Here is a 20264-nt window from a genome sequence, read left to right on the forward strand (position 1 = left end):
GATGGATGCCTGTCAGATCAGACCATCATGGAGTCCTGGACTACAGTAGCTACACTGATGTGCTTCCCTAAATTTGGACGGAACTTAATTAAAAGCAAGTTAAAAACAAATGGTTCTGAGCAACTCTTGGGTTTGGGGTTTTATTTCCAGGGTTGGACTTGTGTGTTCAAGTCCAGCGTGCTTTTTTGGACTTCTGAAACAAGAAGATCAGCAAGTAGCCTGATCTCTTTCACTAACAAAGGTGAACAATTCTGTTTCCTGCCTAGAATGGAAATCAGGAATTGGATAAGGATTCAGAAGAAGTATGGGGATCTATCTGGCCAGCTGAGCTCCTTTCAAGAAACCCAAGGTCATCTCAGACGAGGTAGGATTCCTAGTCCGCAAGAAGTAGTGAAAGCCAGGACCCATGGTGAGTGAGTGAGGACATTGCTTAGGGAATTGTGGAGATGAGCCACTTCCTTTTTTTCCCCCCAGATTTTATTTATTTGTTTACTTGACAGAAAGAGAGAGAGGGAGAGAGCACACAAGCAGAGGGAGTGGCAGGCAGAGGAAGAGCGAGAAACAGGCTCCCTGCTGAGCAAGGAGCCGGATGCAGGTCTAGATCCCAGGACCCCAAGATCATGACCTGAGCTGAAGGCAGAGGCTTAACCAACTGAGCTGAAGGCAGACGCTTTAACTGACTGAGGCACCCAAGTTGAGCCATTTCCTGATAAGTCTCACAGCAGAGCCAGTCTTACACCTTTTAGGTAAAACTGCTTTATGATCGAATCATTAGGTCACAGGAACCAGACCATTTTGCCTGAGCTCTAAGATCCATTCTCCTTATGCTGAACTTAATTATAGGATGAGTTGTGTTACACTTGTGTTTCCTAGTGTCTACCAACCATGACAATACTTCTAAGAATGTGCTCAGTTGAAACTATGATTCTCGAAAGAAAACAAATATGACTGCGGTATCTATGGAAATTATTGGCTATCATTCTCTTTGATGGGAAGTACAAACTTTAGTTAGAAAGTATTTTCTAATAGCAAGGGACCTATGCGTTCTGGAAGAAATTCTAATTAAGTATCTAGTCCAGTTGAATTACTGCCAAGAGGTAAAATTTTGCTCTCCAGGACATTCACATTTCAAGTACTGCATTAGGGAAAATAGTGATGTTGTGCTCCATGTACAGGAATAACTTGTGGGGACCAGAAAAGAACAAAATCCACCCTATTTAAGAAAAATTTTGAACTTTTGGGGCGCCTGGGTGGCTCAATCTGTTAAGCATCTGCCTTCAGCTCACGTCATGATCTCAAGGTCCTGGGATCAAGCCCCACCTTGGGCTCCCTGCTCAGCGTGGAGCCTGCTTCTCCCTCTCCCTCTGCTGCTCCCCCTGCTTGCGCTCTCTCTCTCTCAAATAAATAAATAAAAAATCTTCAAAAAAAGAAAAATTCTGAACTTTTAATTAAAAATTTTTAAATAAAAAAATTGAAATATATTCGACATATTGTGTAAATGTAAGGTGTACAACATGTTCATGGGATACGTATGTACGTGGCAGTATGATTGCCAATATAGTGATAATTGGCACCTCTATCATGTTATATGATTATCCTTTTTTAGTGGCTGGAATAAGTAAGTTGTAGTTTCTTAGCAAGTTTGGTAATTAGAATATTATTGTCTATATTCACTATATTGTGCATAGATCTCTAGGTTTTATTTACCACTCATTACAAGTTTGTACTCTTAAACAGCATCTGTCCTATCCCCTGGTGACCACCATTTGACTCTCTGTTTTTGCAAGTTTGGCTCGTTTAGATTGTACATATAAGTGATCTTGTACTGTACTTGTCTTTCTCTGTCTCACTTATTTCGCTTAGCATAATGTGCTCAATCTCTCCATGTTGTTGCAAATGGCAGGTTGTCCTTCTTTGTTATGGCTCAGTAATATTTCATTATATACATACCGCATCTTCCTTATCCATTCATCTGTCAAGGGGCACTAAGGTTATTTCCATATCTTGGCTGTTGTACTTAATGCCAGTAAACATAGGAGTGTGTATTCCTCTTTGATAGTCTGTTTTCATTTTCTTTGGGTTTATATCAGGAAATGGAATTGCTGGGTCATAGGGTAGTTCTAGTTTAATTTTTTGAGGGACCTCCATATTGTTTTCCATAGTGGTTGGACCAATTTACATTCCCACCAACAGTGTACAAGTGTCCTCTTTTCTCTACGTCTTCACCAACACTTATCTCTTGTCTTCTTGATGATTCCCATTCTAACAGATAGAAGGTGATATCCCACTGTGGTTTTGATTTGCATTCTCTGACGATTACTGATATTGGGCATCTTTTCATGTATCTATTGGCCATTTGGATATCTTCTTTGGAAAAATGTTTACTTAATTCTTCTGCCTATTTTGGAATCATATTGTTTGTTTTTGTTATTGAGTTCTGTGTGTTCTTTATATATTTTGTAGCTTAACCTCATCCGATTTATGGTGTGCAAAAATTTTCTCCCATTCTGCGGATTTCCTTTTCATTTTGCTAATTGTTTCTTTTCCTGTGCAGAAGCTTTTAAGTTTGATGTAGTCCCATTTGCTGATTTTTTCTTTTGGTGTCATATCCAGAAAATTGTTGTCAAGATCAATCTTGAGGAGCTTCTTCCTTACCTTTTCTTCTGAAGTTTTATGGTATCATGTCTTATGTTTAAGTCTTTGATCCATTTTGAATTAATTTTTGTGAGTGGCATAAGGTGGGGTCCAATTTTATTGTTCAGTATGTGTTTATCTGGTTTTGCCAGCACTATTTGTTGAAGAGACTATCCTTTGCCCATTGGATGTTCTTGGCTCCCCTGTTGAATATTAGTTGACTATGTATGCAGGGGTTTAATTCTAGGCTCTCTATTCTATTCCACTAGTCTGTATGTCTATTTTATGCTAGTACCATACTGTTTTGTTTTTTTTTAAGGTTTTATTTATTTATTTGTCAGAGAGAAAGAGAGAGCACGAGCAGGAGGGGTGGGAGAGGGAGAAGCAGGCTTCTGGCCAAGCAGGGAGCCTGATGTGGAACTTGATCCCAGGACCCTGGGATCATGACCTGAGCCAAAGGCAGACACTTAACCAACTGAGTCACCCAGACATCCCAGTACCATACTGTTTTTATCACTGTAGCTTTGTAGTATAGTTTGAAATCAGGAAATGTTATACTTCTAGTTTTATTCTTTTTCCTCAGGATTGCTTTGGCTCTTTGGGGTCTTGTGTGGTTCCATACAAATTTGAGGAAAACCAATATTATTTTTAATATTCCATATTCCTTTTTTTGGTTCAGAATGAACACTCATTTAGTGGTGTCATAGTGAAGGGCTATCACAGGGCATTTCACAAACTCTGTAGAGACTCATATTTTTGGTTAAAAGTAATAAATTTGGTTAGGATTGGGAGAAGGCATTCTTGAGGACCAATATTTGTCTTTATTCTGTGTGACTTTTTTTGTACCTGATCATCTTCCTCTTCTCAAATAAAATAGAAATAATAAATTGACTCAGCCTCTGAGGAATATTCTGAGGATTGACTAGTAGCTATAGAGCATTTTTCAATTTAAAAACAAAAAGTATGATTAATGCATTATTGATTATTAACTGGCAGCATGTAACTTCAAGGTACCAAGCCATAAGTATTCCATTAAATGAATGAGACCGCTCTTACCTTTGAACTGGGCTGGAAGCTGTACCGATAGTCATAATTCTGTAACTTGTGATTCCAGATTTTGAATCTCTTCCTCCCATGACAAAGACATCTCTACCTTTAGTTCTTTTTTGGCTGCAGTGGTTTGGCCACACTGGTAAATGGGGGTATATTGACTACCAGCCTCATTAGGCAGCATTCATTACTCTAGACACCTTCATCGATGTTCCACTGACCTCTGTTTCTCAGAGGGAATAATTGGATGCTATGTCAAAAGGAAACAGAATGTTCTTCAAAGCCTTTCCTTTTTCTGGGCAAGGGATGGTGGTAGAGAAAGTGTTTGTATCTCAGATTTTCTGAACCCTATGTCATAGCCAAACCTGCCAAGGTTACTGAGTTTTAGAGTCCATTTGAATTTGGCTTTGTGCAATGGAAAAAAAACCCCTCTATATTTAAAACCACTACCACAAAGTAATAGATAAGTGTGAGGCAGATAATCCTCCCATAGCATACAACTTAATAAATAAGCCATGCAACTCTCTGCATACTCATACTGATTTTTCCTAAGAAATCCATTCTATTCAGTCTTTTAATTTCCCCAGTGTTCACAACCATGCTGGCATTTTCAAGAGATAAGCTCACACACTTTTTCCTTAGGAAAAAAAAAAAAAAAGGTTTGACTAAAGCAAAATGTGTTCTGTGGTAAATCATTTTCAAGCAGTGCCTTTTGTTTCCTTGTTTTCCAATTATCAAAGGAATGAATCTTCATCCCGTGAAGAGCATGGCCGCTGATCATGCCCAAACTGGAGCTGTTTAATGGGAACAGCAGCTTTCCTCCCCCTCATGCCGGCGTCTGCCACTGAATGGCACCCACGAGGATTTGGGGAACCCCAAATCTCCAAAACAGAAGCAAAGGGAAAGACTTGTCTAAGATTACCTTAGTAACAAGCAGTTGATTATAATATTAATTTGCATAACACCCTCCCTTTTAGCGGCAATTTTAGTGCTTAAACCAAATGTTATTATGAAAATAAATGTTTCCAGTGGCCTGAGAACAGAGGCTAGTCCAGGAATTGATGCCCTTGTGACGTGGAGCAGATGTTATTGACCCAGCCTCTAGAGGCCTGGTTTGGGCAGCTAACTCTTCTTTTGGGCCCTCTTTTTTATTTTCAGTGGTTGAAATTGAATGGTTAAAACTGCTTCTACCAATGACAACCAGGGTTACCTGCCAGAGCAGAGAGAAACACAGGAAACAGAAAATCTTAAACTATGCATTTTCTTCTTTAGAATGAACCTGGGGTGGGAGGCCGGCATGTAGGCAGCAGTGGAAGAAACTGGAGAAGGTAGAAGTGCTCATGTGAAAGAGAAAAAAGGCTGGCAATTTCTCGTCAAGTTAAGCCCTGCAACTATCTTATGACTCAGCAAGTCTACTCCTAGGTATTTACCTATGAGAAATGAAGCATGTGTTCACCAAAAGACATGTATAAGAATGTTCAGAGCAGCTTATTTATCATCGCCTCAAACTGGAAACAACCCAAATATCCATTACCAGGAGGGTGGGAAAAAAATGTGGCCTATTTACATAATAAACTAATAAAATACAGATACAACATGGATGAGCCTTGAAAACATTATGTTGAGTGAAGGCATCCAGATGCAAAATACTAGCTACGGTATGATTTGTTTACATGAAGCTCTAGAACAGACTAATTTATGGTAATGGAAATTAGAACAGTGGTTGCCTCTGGGCAGTGATGGTGGCAATCGACTAGGAAGGGCATGAGGGAACTTTCTGTGGTGATGGAAATATTTTATATATCTTGACCAGTGTTAAGGTTACATGGATAAATACACTTGCCAAAACTCACCAAATATATAGCTAAAGCCCATGCATTTTCTTGTATGTATATTATCTCAATTCTACAAGAGGAAAAATAAATAAAACATAGTTCAGATTTTCTATTGTTCAAGTTCTTAACTGATTAATGAGGCAGCAGTAGGCTCATTAGAGGATTGTTGCAGCGTGGAAAAATTTTGTTCTTAATCTAATGGTTTGTTTAACTACACTCACCAGGAACTCTTAATCCATCAAAAAGATTTTAAGACCCTAATAATTAGTTTTAGCACTGCAAGAGGACACACAGACACAATTCATCTTTCTGCCAGGATTGACGGATGCTATTTTGATAAAGCACAGGAACCACCAGTTCAAATAACCGGCCGTTTGACCAAAGTAGGGTTTAGGTGAGTGCCATCTTCTTGTTGAGGGCTGATAGGCTGATAGTGGTTTACATTTTTTTCCTTTACCCTTCATCTGCACTACTTTTATATTTCATATTATGGAAGAGTTAGATGCGCCTCCACCATCCTCTGCATTTTGCTTCTGAAAGTCATGTCTGAAAACTCTCCTACAGGTGCTTTGCCTGGTGGGAACGACACAGGGCGTCTGGTTCCGCTTTGAGCAGATGTGGTCAGCCAGTGTCCTCATACAGTCATGAGAATTAGGGAATTCCAGGAATATAAAACCAGAGGTGCAAGCCAGCTCCAGCTGCATTTGAGTTCCAGGTTTGGGAGTCTAGGAGTCTCAGGAACCCAAGAGAAGACCTGAAGGTACATACATGCTCTGTGGGCATGAGCTGTAACAAACACCAGGGCTTTCTCTTTAGCATTTAAAAAAGTTTCAATTCCTTACTTAGTATTTGGCTACATTTGTCACTGAAATAAAGTCATACATTTAGGGACTGTATTGGGCTCTGGAAGATTTGCTAGGTTATTTTATTTCCTGTTTATTTCATAAAACCTTTCATTAGTCAGTTCAGGAGTTTTATTTGGAATTGCAGGTGTGAGTTGAAAGCCAGACGTAAACTGAATTAAGGCATATGCAAAGCAGACCCCTTACAAATGGAAAATGCATGTTTTCAGCTGACCGGCTACTCAGGTAATAGTATGTGGGAGGAAAATATTTATTGTAGGCTAGGTCATTGCCATCTTATTACTATTTTTTTAAAGCTCCAAAATTGTAATCAAACAACATTGATGGGATTGAGTAGCAGAGAAAGAGGAAAGGAAAGGAAAATTTGACCCAGAAAACAGTTCATTGAGAAACATGTGGGAGACTGGCTCTCTGGAGCTGGCGGCGGGGCGGGGCGGGGGGGTGGGGTGGGTGGGAGGGGTGGAGGAGGAGCTGTTGGTGGGATAGGCAGAGGGCAGAGGCCAGGCTACAGCCTCAGGAACACCAGCAGGGTCCTAATTTTTGTAAGACTGGAACCATTGTGGTGATTGTTTGCACCACCGACTTGCAATTTCAGGCCGTTCCATATTTTTAAGCAATAATAACTTCAGCAGTAATTCTAGGACACTAAAGGAATTACAGTTAGGAGAGCGATTCTTTAAAACATTTGAATAAATAAGTTCTAAAACTTAAAAGTAATTGAAAACATCACGCCTTTACAATAATTCACGATGGAGTGCCTGGGTGGCTCAGTCAGTTGAGTGTCTGACTCTTGGTTTCAGCTCAGGTCATGATTTCGGGGTTGTGGGATTGAGCCCTGCGACTGGTTTGTGCTCAGCATGGAGTCTGCTTGAGATCCTCCCCCTCTCCCTCTCTCTCTGTCCCTCCCCCTGCTCGAATGTGCTCTTTCTCTCTTTAAAATAAATAAATAAATAAAAATAATTCACAATAGAGTTAAAAGGGAGTTTATGATTTTCCTGAGGGTAGCTGGTCTGCATTTGGTTACACACTGACACTTTTCATTACAAGGCTTGGTAAGAAATAATGAAATACCTGTTAGGAATTTTAACACTTTGAAAGCAAGGCAAATAATACAATTTAGTGAATTCAACAGATTTAACATTGCATAGCTCATCTTATTTAGGTACAAGTTTTCCAAGACTAACTCAGCATTCAGCATGATAACCAGTAGGTAGGTGGGGGAATGAGTTTGTGTGTATATGGGTATGTGTGTGTGTCTTAAACATTATTTTTAAAGCAAAATATTTAGTGGAAAGGATTTACCAAACCCTTAAAGAACAGATATTGCTATCTTATTTCCAAAGTTTCTTTAAAAATAAATTTAAAAAGACAATTTATACACAGGAAAATGCACTAATGTGAAGTATGTAGTGTGATGAAGTTTTTGCATACATAAAGACTTGTATACTCATCACCCCAGAAAGTCCCCTTATATCCCTTTATAATTAAAGCCCCTTTATAGTCAAAAGTTATCACTGTTCTGATTTCTGTCACCATAGATTAATTCTGTGTTTACTTGAACTTCATAAAAATGGAATCACTCAGTTTGTACTGTTTTGAGTCAGACTTCTTTTGCTCAATGTGATGCTTGCAAAATTCATCCCTTTTGTTGCAAGAACCAGTGATTTGTTCTTTTTTATCGCTGTGTGTTATTTCATTCTACTGAAACTTGTTTATCCATTCTCTTGTTGAAAAGTTGTACTGTTTTCAGTTTGGGGCTCTGCGCGATGCAGCTGTTATGAGTGTAGTGGTATGAGCTTTTTGAGATGCGATGAGATGAGATGCATTTATTTCCAAGTCCCACCGTAGGGATGGTGATTCTGTGGTTCTTGAGCCTTTTCTCCAAGGCTCCCTCACTCCCTGTGTCCCCTTTGTCTTTCATTCTGGTTGTTGGTCAGGTCTAGGAAGTTCCACTCAAGATGGTAGGTGCCAAACATAGAGTATGAGTCAGGGAACCAAATTATGATCTTGAAAAGGAAAAATCCATACAATTTGATTCTGCAAGCTGAGAAGCTATATTTTACTTAATAACCCCAGTCGAAAGCTGTTTGACCAGTTGTTCTAAAGTGGATTCATTTGCCCTTTGCCTCGTATTGCAAACCCCTAATCTGGGTTCTGAAGGTTCAGTCTGTCAAAATGAGGAAGGGGACTTGTTTTACTTCCTGCTGGGAATGGGAGTGCCCCGAAGAAAGACGCCTTGTTAGTCTTTCCCGTGCATAGCCTCAGATGACCCTTCGGGCTTTGGTAAAAAGCCACTGACACTTGGTACTGAGGTAACTACAGATGTAAGTGGCTTTTGTGCCTCTTGAGGCTGCTCACAGCTTTGTGTCATATTTGCTTTCTCAAGAAGTGGGCTCCTATGATCAATCTTTGAGGCCCTTGTTTCCCCTGTCATGTGGGTAAAACTTCAGGCTTTATCTTTGGAGGCTTTCCAGGGCATTTTCTAATTCTGTGGTTCTGTCATCACCGAGACTCCTGCAGGACCTGGGGTAGACAGCGCTCCGCGGAATGGGGGGCAGGCAGACGCTACGACCCTTAAATCAAGCCTCGTTCTGTGAGGAACTCAGTGAGCCCCACACCCGGAGTTACTTCCCAGTTGCCCTCCCCTTTGATAAACCTCAGATATTTAAATAGCTTCTTTTTTGTTTTCCCTGCTCAGAGAACTACTTTCTGTCCCTCAGAATATATTTCTTTGTCACCTGCATCTTTTGGGATGTAGAAAACAGTTCGTCTCCTTCAATTAAGGAAATAAACTGAACTTTCTCGGTTTTTCTAATTTTCTTTTATCTACTCAAGTCAGTGTTCTGGGGGATTACAGTGTCTTTTATTTTGATGAAACATTAAATTTCTCTTAAGATATTTTTTGCTTCTTAGTATGATTTTCAATAAATCGACTAATTCCGCTTCCTCTTGTCCAGATGGCCACATTCCAAGTGGTAATGTCATCCCTCTTACAGATGAAATAGAAGGTTCTCATAAGTGAAGTGGTTCCATAACATGAAGTGGTCCTTTTCAATCAATGGCCTCAGTAGCCACAGCTTGAGGCTTGACCGAGGTAAAATTATAGAGTGGCTGGTGTCCACTGCTTTTTGATTCAGTGTGTATTCTTCCTCCTTGAAAAGGTCACGCCTGGCCACAAAAAGATTTGACACTTGTTAACATCAAGGTGTAAATGTCTGTGAACTTTAACTTACAGTCTTTGTGAAGCATTTTGCATTTTAACCTCCATCATACCAGAAGGTCAGAAGTAGGATGTTGGTTATCAGCCAACATGGATATTCCTAGAGATCCATCCCTTAATATGCATAGCTGTTGGAGCTGTGAGGCTTTTTGAGCTATGTCTGTGTAGGACTCCACAGAATATCCCGTGTGTTCTGGAGTTTGAAGACTCTGAGGCAAATATTCTATTAGTGCCCTTTGGGGAGAGAACTTATTTTGAGAGTCCATTGTTTTCCTTAATGTTCATTGTTCATCTTTTGCAAATGACTGGCAGATGTAATATTTTTCTAGGCATAGAAGAAAACCTAGTCTTGAGTTTCTAACAGACCCCAGTACAGATAAGTGAGAAATAAGAATGCGTCTCTTGCCAGAATTGGGTTTTAGTCCATGTTCCTTATTTGGGGAGCTGACAGTTGTAATGGATGGTAAGAGGATAAGGTAATATCTGAGAAACCAATTCTGTTTCATTTTGTGCTTTATTGCTCACCTTAATTCTGCACTGACAGAAGTGAGTTGCCTTAATATCTCTTCCACATGGGCCTTTCATTCTGTTTGCCATTTCTACAGAATCTGTCCCTTCAAGGAACTTTACCCCCCTCATTTCACGTGTCAGGCCAGTGCTGTAGAAAATGAGTTTCCCTCATTTGTGGTTGGGGCACTCAAGATATTCTATTTTTGGAGTCTAGTAGATTTCCCTCCACTATGTGCTCCTCCTCTAATTATAGAAATTTTTTATTATTGCTATTAGTGGTTAACATAGTATAGTACTTTAAACTATCCAGATCACTTCCATACTAATTGTTGATCCCTCAAGATGGGGAAAATTAAGTGGAGCAATATTAGATATCCAGCCCAACGGAACACAAATGATAATGGCAGGGTCGCACCCAAATGTGGGTCTTCTCTCTTGGCACCTGCCTCCTCACTGTAGACCAGCATGTATTATAATCTAGGCATGTATTATAATCTACATGCATGTTATCATCTAGGCCTTGTGGATGTTTTTCATGAGTTTGCATAAAGATCATAACATCAGAAGATGCTATCTGGGTGTTGAAGAAAATAAAACAATGAGAGGAGAGAAAGAGAGGTTGATTTTTTCCAGAGGTCGCTGAGTATAGTGAAATGAAAACTGGACTGGGGCTTAGGGTTTCTATGTGCGAGGCACAGTGTGAAGCCCTGTGTAGACTTTTTCCATTAATTTTAACAACAGCTGTATGATGAAGATCCTGTCTTCAGCCTTGTTGTATGGATGAGGAGCTAAGGCTTAGAGAAATGAAAGCGGTCCTCAAGGTTACTCAGTTAAGTGGTAAACCAGTATCGAAAGCCAAAGTTCTTAACCATCATGCTCTTCTGCAACTCATTATTTGAATCCTCTAACAAAGTCTACCTGGTCTTGGTCCATGTATATAAAACACCAACTAGGCTAGCTAGATTTTATGAATATAACTTCCTTGGGAGACTTATATTTTGTCATTATAAATTACTCTTCTGATTTAATTTAAAAAATGATAGTTAACCTTTATTGAGTGCTTACTACAGGCTGGGCTTTGTTCCAAGCATTTTGCATGTATTAATTCATTCAATCATCATGACAATCTTTGAGGGTGTTACTGTTAATAACTCCATTTCACAAACAAGAAAATATAGCCTCGAGAGGTTCAGTACCTGGTGCAAAATTTCACAGTCAGAAGGAGGTAGATTTGGAGTCTGAATCCAGGTCTGGCCTAGGTGTCTAAACTCAGCACCACTCTCATGTACTGGCTCCAAGTGAATGGGACTTATGAACCTGGGTCATATAAACCCTTCCTAGGAAACAGTCTGCTATGATGGCACATTTGGTGTCCGAGCCTCCAAGTCTAGGAGACAAACCCCGGACCAGGAAATATTCATTAAGCTAAAGAATGTTATCCTGTGAGACTTTTTATGAGACAGCTGTGGTGATAACCCTGGGCCTACAATTGACCATATTTTAAAACACTCCACACACGCTCCATGGGATATAACAAGTGCAAATTATGGACTGCAGATATGGTGTACAAGGTCCCAGAAGGAGGTCAGCGTCAGGAAGGCTAGGAACAGGCTTCACTTAAGTGAAGGTGTTTGAAAGGAAAGGAATGGGTTGAAGTAGGAGCAGAGAATGAAGCCAAGGTAGGTGGGGTGGGGGAGCCGGGCCTAGAGAGAGAGCTCACCTGCAGCAGAGGTCTCTGCTTGGGAACAGGAGAACCAGGCAGCAGGTGAGGAGAAGCTCGAGCGCAGAGAGAACTGAGAGTGAACCACTAACGGGATCATAAGGTGCTATGATTCAGATGAAAGGGCTTTTGGAGGGAGGTGCTCCTGGTAGGAGGGTCTAGGGCTGTGTTTGGGAGGGCAGATCATTTGGCTGTAGGGATGCTTAAGAGAGTAAGTTTAGAAACTTGAGATTAGAAATGCAGAGGTCGAGGTGCTGGAACTGGCTTCATTTCATTCATTTTATTTTTTCTTTGTCACAGGGTGATGAAAAATCTGAGGTTAAACTGGGGTGGAAGAAAAAGATCCAATGTAGGAATAGAGGCGTCCTGAATGCTGAGGCAGAGAAGAACCACTTTCCCCACTTCCCTGTGGGAGGAGCTCGTTGTGTCTCTGTGCCCAGTGGGTTGCATCAAACCTTGCATTTATATGACAAATGAGTATTCGTAGTTGTGCACTAATTTAGTTCTAATGGGCCACTGGCCCCTCACTTGTGACTCTTCTGAACCACACCCAGGGTTGCCCTGAGATCTGTCCATATTAGATACAACATTCTCTGCCTCAGGGCCTCTGAAGGGAGACCCAGAGGAAGGGTCTGCTCCGGGATAGTATGCACTTGTAGTGTGGAGGAGGGGACAATGTAATTTTGTTTCTGAGACATCCTAGGAAAAAGACGGTAAATTTCTGTCTCATCTTCTTAGACGGAGGTTGCTAGAGGGCCGAGATGTGGAGCCAGGGCCTGCTTCTGTCCGTTTCCTTCCTGTTCCTTGAGGCTCATGGGCAGAGAATCAGAATTTTTCTGGAGAGAATGTGTAGACACATTAGAACAGCCATCTCCTGATTTTATGGTGTCTTTTTGCTTCTTGACTGCCCCTATGCAGTCACTATTTTTCCTGGCTTCTCTAGGTCTATGCACTCTTTGACTGCAGGCATTGATCTCTCCAGGGTTCTAGCCTCAGCCACCTCCTCCCATGTCAACCCACGTCTTTCCCCATCACCCTTATGTCCATGATTCCATAGCTATTTCTCTGGTCCAGACTGCTTTCCCAAAGCATTGCAGAGTAGGCCTGGGGGTCAAGAAAACTGGTCCCAAAGTACCATAGGGATCAGCCACCTTTTTCTCATTTAGAGACAAAGATTGCAGGCCCATCTTTGCCTGAGCACTAGAAAATAAATGGCCATGATTATTGGTAGGTGGGTGGTGGGGGTGGCAGATGAGAAAGTAGAGATGAAACAGTGTGAATCCATTTCCAGCACTGGAAAGACGGCAACTGATTTCTGCCCTGCTGTTTGCAAAGGAGGCACATTGATTGGGCTCAGGTGGAGCATATCTGAAAGTTCCCATCAATATATCTCCTGATAGAAAGTAGGTCAGGGGGCCATCTTGCTGATTCTGCCTCCTCCCGAAGAAGGACCGCTCTGATCCTGGCCGACCAATCAACAAGTTGTTAGCTCTCAAAATTCTTCAATAAGCACTTAATCTGCGTTCCCACAGAATTTTCCAAAGGAAACATTGTTTATGACATATAACATACACGCACATATATATGAATGCACACATATATGTATGTATGTTAGATATATTAGCATGAAGAATTTTTACCAAATAGACATACCCATGTTATCACTCAGGTAAAAAAAAAAAAAAAAAAAACCCTCCAAAACAAAAACCCACATTGGTACCACCCCATAAACTTCCCTTTTGCATTTGACTTAGAGATGGAATGTAACTTTGCTTACAAAAATTGCTATTAAACTCCTGCTTAAGGTGTTCTAATTTTCTGTGAGCACACTAAAAGGGAAAAATAAATGTGAATAAAATGTAAAAAACAAAAAAACAAAAAAAAACCCAAAAAAACAAAAAAAAAACTTCCCTTTTGCTCAGTCATTACCCTTTCCCAAAAGGTAACCTATTCTGGCTTTATATAAGATTTATATCAGTGGATTTATACAGCAAGTACCCTTTTAGTGCCTGGATTCTTTCTTTCAACATTATGTTTTTAGGATTTATACATGTTTTGAATAGCCCTAGTTAATTCATTTAAATTCTGAATATTTCATAATTTGTATATCCTGTTTGCTATTGATGGACATTTGTACTGTTTTTAGCTTCTGGCTATTTCAAATAATGTGCCATGAACATCCTTGCAAGAGTCTGGTGTTCATAAGTATGCATTTCTCTTAGCTATACAACTTGAAGTGGAAATGTTGGGTCAGAGGATATAGGTATCTTCGGATTTAGTACATAATGATAAATTGGTTTCCAAAGTGGTTGCACAAATTTGTATCCATACTAGCAATGTTGGAGAGTTTCCATTATTCTATATCTCCACCAACACTTGATATAGTCTGTTTTGAAAAAAAAAAAGCCAATCTTCTTGTGTAATAACATTCCATTGCGATTTTAAAGTGGATTTTCCTAATTACTAATGATGTTGAATAGGGTTTCATAAATTTATTAGTTATATGGATGTCCTCTTTTGCCCATTCTTTAAAACTGGTTGTTGGTTTTACTTGTTGATTTACGGTGTTTTTTTACATATTTGAAATATAAGTCCTTGTTGAATATATGTATTGTAAATATCTTCTACTTTTTACTATCCTAAAATTGTCTTTTGATAAACTCTATGCTTAGTGATTTTTTGTGTCCTGTTTATGAACGTTTGTCAAGATATTTTCTTATGTTATCATCTAGGTGCTTTATTTTTTCACATTCTACATTTGGAGCTATCTATCTGGAATTTGTGTGTGTGTGTATTATGTGGCAGGATTGAGATTCATTTTTAATGAGATATGAAATATGGATATCTCATTTACTCAAAAACCATTTAATGTAAAGATCATCATTTTCCCACCACACTGCTGTTGGGGAGGAAGAATTTTCTCTACCATTCAGAGTCCTTCTAGCTAGACTAGGAATCAAATTGATAAGAAACAGATGAATGGGAGAAAATAAAATTTAGTAGTGTACATATGGGGTGGGTGCCTGGCTGGCTCATTTGGAAGAGTGTGAGTCTTTTGATCTTGGGGTTGTGAGTTCGTGTAGAGATTACTTAAAGTAAATAAATAAAATGAAAAAAAAAATAGGGTACATATGGGGAATTCACACAGACATGGAAATTCCAAACAGTGAGGCAACATGATGCTTCTATGAGCTATGGAGAGGGGTAGGGGTCTGGGTATACAAAGGGGAGAAAGACTATTAGCAAGAAGGTCAAAGGACATGTTTGGAAAAAAAGATTGCCCTATTATGTAGATAAGTTTCTTAGGTAAAGAAACTCTCTATTAATAACTCTCTTCCTAGTACAAGCAGGCAGTTGAGGGGGAGGTAAAGAGCTTTTCCTGAATCTGCTGGGTTTTGATTGCTTTTAACTCAAAATAATGTTCATGCCAAAGTGGCCCATCTTGGGGAGGCCTGCCCTTGGTCCCCACACTGCCAATGTTGTTCTTTAAGACTGCTGTGGCTATTGTAGGCCCCTTGAATTTTCACATCAATTTTAGTCACCTTGTTCTTTTCCAATAAAAAAATTTCAGCAGGGACTTTTGATTGGGATTGCATGTATCTATAGCAACATAGACGAAAATTGTTGCCTTTGCAATGTTGAGTCTTCCCTTACTTAATTAGGAAATTTCTATATCTAGGTCTTCTTTACTTTCTCTCAGTAATGTTTTGTTGTTTTCTGTACTGAGTTTTGAACATCTGTTATTAGATTTATTTCTTGGTATTAATTTTTTTGAGTAAAAGTATCAATTTAAAATAATATGTTAAAAAGTTTTACTTTTGGGATGCTTGGGTGGCTCAGTCAGTTAAGCGTCTCCCTTCAGCTCAGGTCATGATCCCAGGGTCCTGGGATCGAGTCCCATAATGGGCTCCCTGCTCAGTGGGAAGTCTGCTTCTCCCTCTGCCTGCCACTCCCCCTGCTTGTGCTCTCTCTCTGACAAATAAATAAATAAAATCTTAAAAAAAAAGTTTTACTTTTAACTTCTTTTTGGCTGGTATGTAAATATACAATCTAATTTGTTTTTAGACCTATATCAATGACTTTGCTAAATTCACTTATTAATTCTAATAGATCATAGATATTCTTTTAGATTTCTATATAATTATGTCATCTGTGAATATGGACAGTTTTATTTTTCTTTTCCATTTCTTTTTTTTTTTTACTTCTGTATGTACATTTATTTTTACATTGTAGAGGAAGTTACAATGCCTTAAAAACGGTATATAAATGAACACAGTAAGTATAAGCCATCCAGAATGAAAGAACATGTACTTAATGAAAATTATCACTTCTGTAACACAAACACCTATATCCTAATCCCTTTTGGACCAAAGAGCAACTGCAACCAACACACACAGAGCAAGTACTGGTACATTAGTGGTACAAAAACACCTTCTTTGATGCAATCACTGAATCATTGTGGAAAAAAAAAATCATCCTGACATCTGGATACTAAATGAAAAAGCTGGAGGGCTAAATAAACAGGTAACTCACTCTACTTCCTTTAATGTTTCCAACTTCTAGAAATTCAAACTTATAAAAAAAAATTGGACATACAAAACCCTCTAACTACTATCCCTTCAGTAACTTCAAAAAGGTAGTTTCAAGTAACTTTAAAGCTTGAGCTCCTTCTGGATTTCCCAAAGTGTTTCTGCACTCTTCTTCAGACAAGCCTGTTCTTCAGAGGTCAGCTTTACCTTTATAAGGTCTGCAATACCACTCTCTCCCAAAATACATGGAACACTGAGGAATACTTCTTCATGTATCCCATAGAGACCCTTAATTATGGTGGAAACCGGATGCACTCTTCTAAGATTCTTCAAAATACTTTCTGTTAAATCAGCTACAGAAAGGCCAATGGCCCAAGAAGTATAACCTTTCATTTTAATAATCTCATAGGCACTAGCAATCACATCTTTGTGGACATTCTTCCACTGCTCAGGATCTTGATCAGTTCCTATATCCGAGTTCAGATTCTTCAGAGGGACGCCAGCGATGTTCACTCCACTCCACACAGGAACACTCGAGTCTCCATGCTCTCCAAGGACCCACCCATGACAGCTTTCAGAGTGGATACCAAGCTTCTGCCCAATCAAGAAACGGAAACGGGCAGTGTCCAGATTACAACCACTTCCAATAACACGGTTTGGGGGAAATTCACTCAACTTCCAGGTCACATAAGTTAATATATCCACTGGATTGGAAACAACAATCATTTTGCAGCGAGGGCTATACTGGGTGATGCTGGAAATCATTAATTTAAAGATGTCCACATTTCGCTGGACTAAATTAAGGCGTGTCTCCCCTTTTTCCTGGCGTGCCCCTGCTGTGATGACCACGAGTCTGGAGTTTGCAGTGACAAGGTAATCTTTGCTGGACACAATAGTCGGCATTTTCAAGAAAGGGCTGCCATGTTGAAGATCCATGGTCTCACCCTTCAGTTTGTCTTCATTAACATCCACAAGGGCAAGTTCATCGGTCAAGCCCCTTAACAGGATGCTGATAGCACAGGCCATGCCAACTGATCCGGTTCCTATAATGGAGACCTTGTTGTGATGAACGGCCTCCTCGGAAGTGAAATTCTTGATAAGCTCACACCTGACGGTTGCCATCTTGGACACGGGGGTGACCGCCCAGGCGCCCGTGAGCGGGAGGCCCGCCGGCCGGCAGAGACATGACGAAGTCACTCTCCCAGCGCCCACTCTCCGGCCGGCCCGCAGGACTCCCACAGCCCAACTCATGGCCACTTACTCCAGAGGCGGAGGAAGAGAACCGGGGGAAGCGACAGACAAGCTCTGAGGCGCGAGGAAAAGCTGCAAGCAACCGTTGCATACCCCCTCTACCTGCTACTGCGGCTGCGCAAGCCCGTGGCTGTTGGGAGGCCCCTCAGTCCACTACTGCGGCTGCGCAAGGCTGTGCGGTCGGAGGGCCCCCGCAGCCCCTACTGCGGCTGCGCATGGCGGCAAGCCTGCGGGGCATCTCAAGGGCCTCCAGGAAAGTACTTGCCTCGGACTAGGGTGGGAAAAGGGCTTCTCTAGCGAATGAATTCTGAAGTGAAAATTTTATAAACACAAATTCTCTTCAGTCTTTAACATATATAATGGCTCAACACAGATCCCTGGGATTACTGATTTTCTATTTTTGCTACAGATGCCAAGTAAAAATAATCCCAATAAGTACAAATAAAAACAGGGTTAAGTTTTCTGAACTGCATCCCTGTGGGGAAGAATAAGGTGTGTGTGTTCTGCCTCCAAATGGCCGCCTTCACCATTTCTCTGCATACTGTGAACTCCTCAAGCTTTCCAGACTGCGAAGCTGATCACACCAACCCCACACCACGCGTAAAGTGAGCCCCAAGCCAGGGCTCGCAAGGCAAGGCAAGACCCGCTCTCTGGTAAGGCGGCTGTGGCCATCCTACCCTTATTGAACCATTCAGGGCTCTTCTTTTTAGCCAATGATAATGTTGTAACAAATCCGGCTAGCATTCCTGCTGCAGCCACAGTACCAAGGAAAACTCCATCTTTCACCAGGAAAAGCCGATCGTCTGTGGATCCCGGAGTGTCGAGACCAGCGGACGGCGGTCCAGGCCCCGCACCGGTCGTCCCCATGTTTATAAGCCTCCACTACTGGGTCTCTTTTCCATTTCTTATACCATTTATTTCTTTTTCTTGTTTTGTTTCATTGGCTAGTTCAAGGTTGACAAAGTGGTGCTGACTGGCATTCTTTGTTACATTCCAGATCTGATGGATCAAACTTTCACTGTTTCATCAAGTGTAGTATTTGTTGTAGGTCTTAAAAATATACCATTCATTAAATTAAGGAAGTTCCTTTCTCCTCCTAATTTTACTGAACTTTAAAAATTATGAATCCAGGGCGCCTGGGTGGCTCAGATGGTTGAGCGTCTGCCTTTGGCTCGGGTCATGATCCCAGGGTCCTGGGATCGAGCCCTGCGTTGGGCTCCCTGCTCAGCCGGGGGCCTGCTTCTCCCCTTCCCTCTGCTTCTCCCCCTGCTCATGTTCTCTCTCTCTCTCTCTCTCTGTGTCTCTGTGTCTCAAATGAATAAATGAAAAAATCTTTAGAAAAAAATTATGAATCCATGTTCAATTTCATCAGATGTTTTTTTCTGCATCTGTTGAGGTAAAAATGTGAGTTTTTCCCTTTATTCTGTGATTGTGGTAGAATTCATAGATTAATTAAAATACTTTTAAAATGTTAAATCAACTTTAAATTTTTGGAATAAACTCAGTTTGATTGTGATGAACTGCACTTTTCATATATTACTGAATTGCATTGGCTTAGAATTTTTGGATCTCTATTCAAAAAAGAGATTGGTTTATGTTTTTTTCTTCTAACATCCTCAATGGGTTTTGGTATCAAGGTTATGCCCACCATGTAAAAGGAACCGGGAAGTGTTCCCTCTTTTTCTGTTCTCTAGAAGAGCTTGTGTAATGTTGGCATTATTTCTTCCTTAAGTATTTGGATGAATTCACTGGTGAAGGTCGCTGGACCTGGAATTTGCTTTGTGGGAAGGTTTTAAATTATGGACTTTTTCATAGATTTTAGTTCCCTGATAAAATACTCCACATCTCAATCTATTTTCATGAACATATTAAACGTTTACTTCAATATCTAAAATTCCAATATCTGGATTGTTGGTGGGTCTGTTTCTTATATATTTTCACTTTTTATGCTTATTTGCTCCTTCCTCTTGATACGCCTGCTAAGTTTCCATTTAATGCCAGATTTTGTGTATCACAATTTACACATAATCTGGCTGATGTGTTATTCCTTGTTGGAAGAGGTCATCAAGACGATGTGACTGCTGGTTGACCTGCCACTTGGACCTGGGCAATTGGAGGCCCTCATCCCCTCCTCTGTCCTTGGATTGTATGTTTTGCTCATAGCTGGAGCTATTTCAAGGCTGCAACCTTAAGAGAACAATATGTTGTTGAGACCATCTGGACAGTATATGTTACTGAACCCTGGTAAGGCCTCTATATAAACTTTCAAGATTCTAGTGGGTAGGTATGAAGATATAGTATATTACAGACACCCAAGACAAACCTTCTATGTAAATTCCCTGGCTTATGAAGCCTGCCACCTCCCAATTTGGAGTGGTCTGCCTCTTTCTTCTGTCTCTCCTTGCCCTTTGTGTATAGGTGCAAGTTTTGAATTTCTCCCAGGGAGCTCCAAGGTTGTGAACCAACATTCCTCCGGAGATGTAATTTTCTTTCAGCCAGCAGTTTGACTCAGTGGGGGCAGATCACCTTGATTCAGCTAGTGGTGAAGATGATTTAAGGATGGATTTCAGTGTTTATGTCAGTTGGTTTATTTTTCTCATCTAGAGTATGGCCTTTCAGGGATTTCAACTGAGAATCTGGGATGTTTACAAG

At 40.5% G+C, this 20264-nt stretch overlaps 1 protein-coding gene and 1 pseudogene across 1 annotated transcript; both read right to left on the reverse strand.

The window, feature by feature from the left end:
• Nucleotides 1-15950: 15950 nt before the first annotated feature.
• LOC112821468 (L-lactate dehydrogenase A-like 6A) lies at nt 15951-17708 on the reverse strand. Its single transcript, XM_025868721.2, has one exon. It carries the CDS (start codon nt 17610-17612, stop codon nt 16485-16487), a length of 1128 nt encoding a protein of 375 aa, XP_025724506.1. The 5' UTR covers nt 17613-17708; the 3' UTR covers nt 15951-16484.
• Nucleotides 17709-18065: 357 nt separating this feature from the next.
• On the reverse strand, nt 18066-18494 carry LOC112821536 (transmembrane protein 242 pseudogene; annotated as a pseudogene).
• Between the last annotated feature and the right edge of the window lie 1770 nt (nt 18495-20264).

The sequence above is a fragment of the Callorhinus ursinus genome, unplaced genomic scaffold (assembly GCF_003265705.2).
Source record: "Callorhinus ursinus isolate GAN/ISIS: 27379988/994484 unplaced genomic scaffold, GSC_fseal_2.0 scaffold10, whole genome shotgun sequence".
Classification (NCBI taxonomy): Eukaryota; Metazoa; Chordata; class Mammalia; order Carnivora; family Otariidae; genus Callorhinus; species Callorhinus ursinus.

Excerpts from the sequence above, each read along its gene's own strand:
- LOC112821468 (XM_025868721.2), bottom strand. The coding sequence starts at position 17,612 with ATGAGTTGGGCTGTGGGAGTCCTGCGGGCCGGCCGGAGAGTGGGCGCT.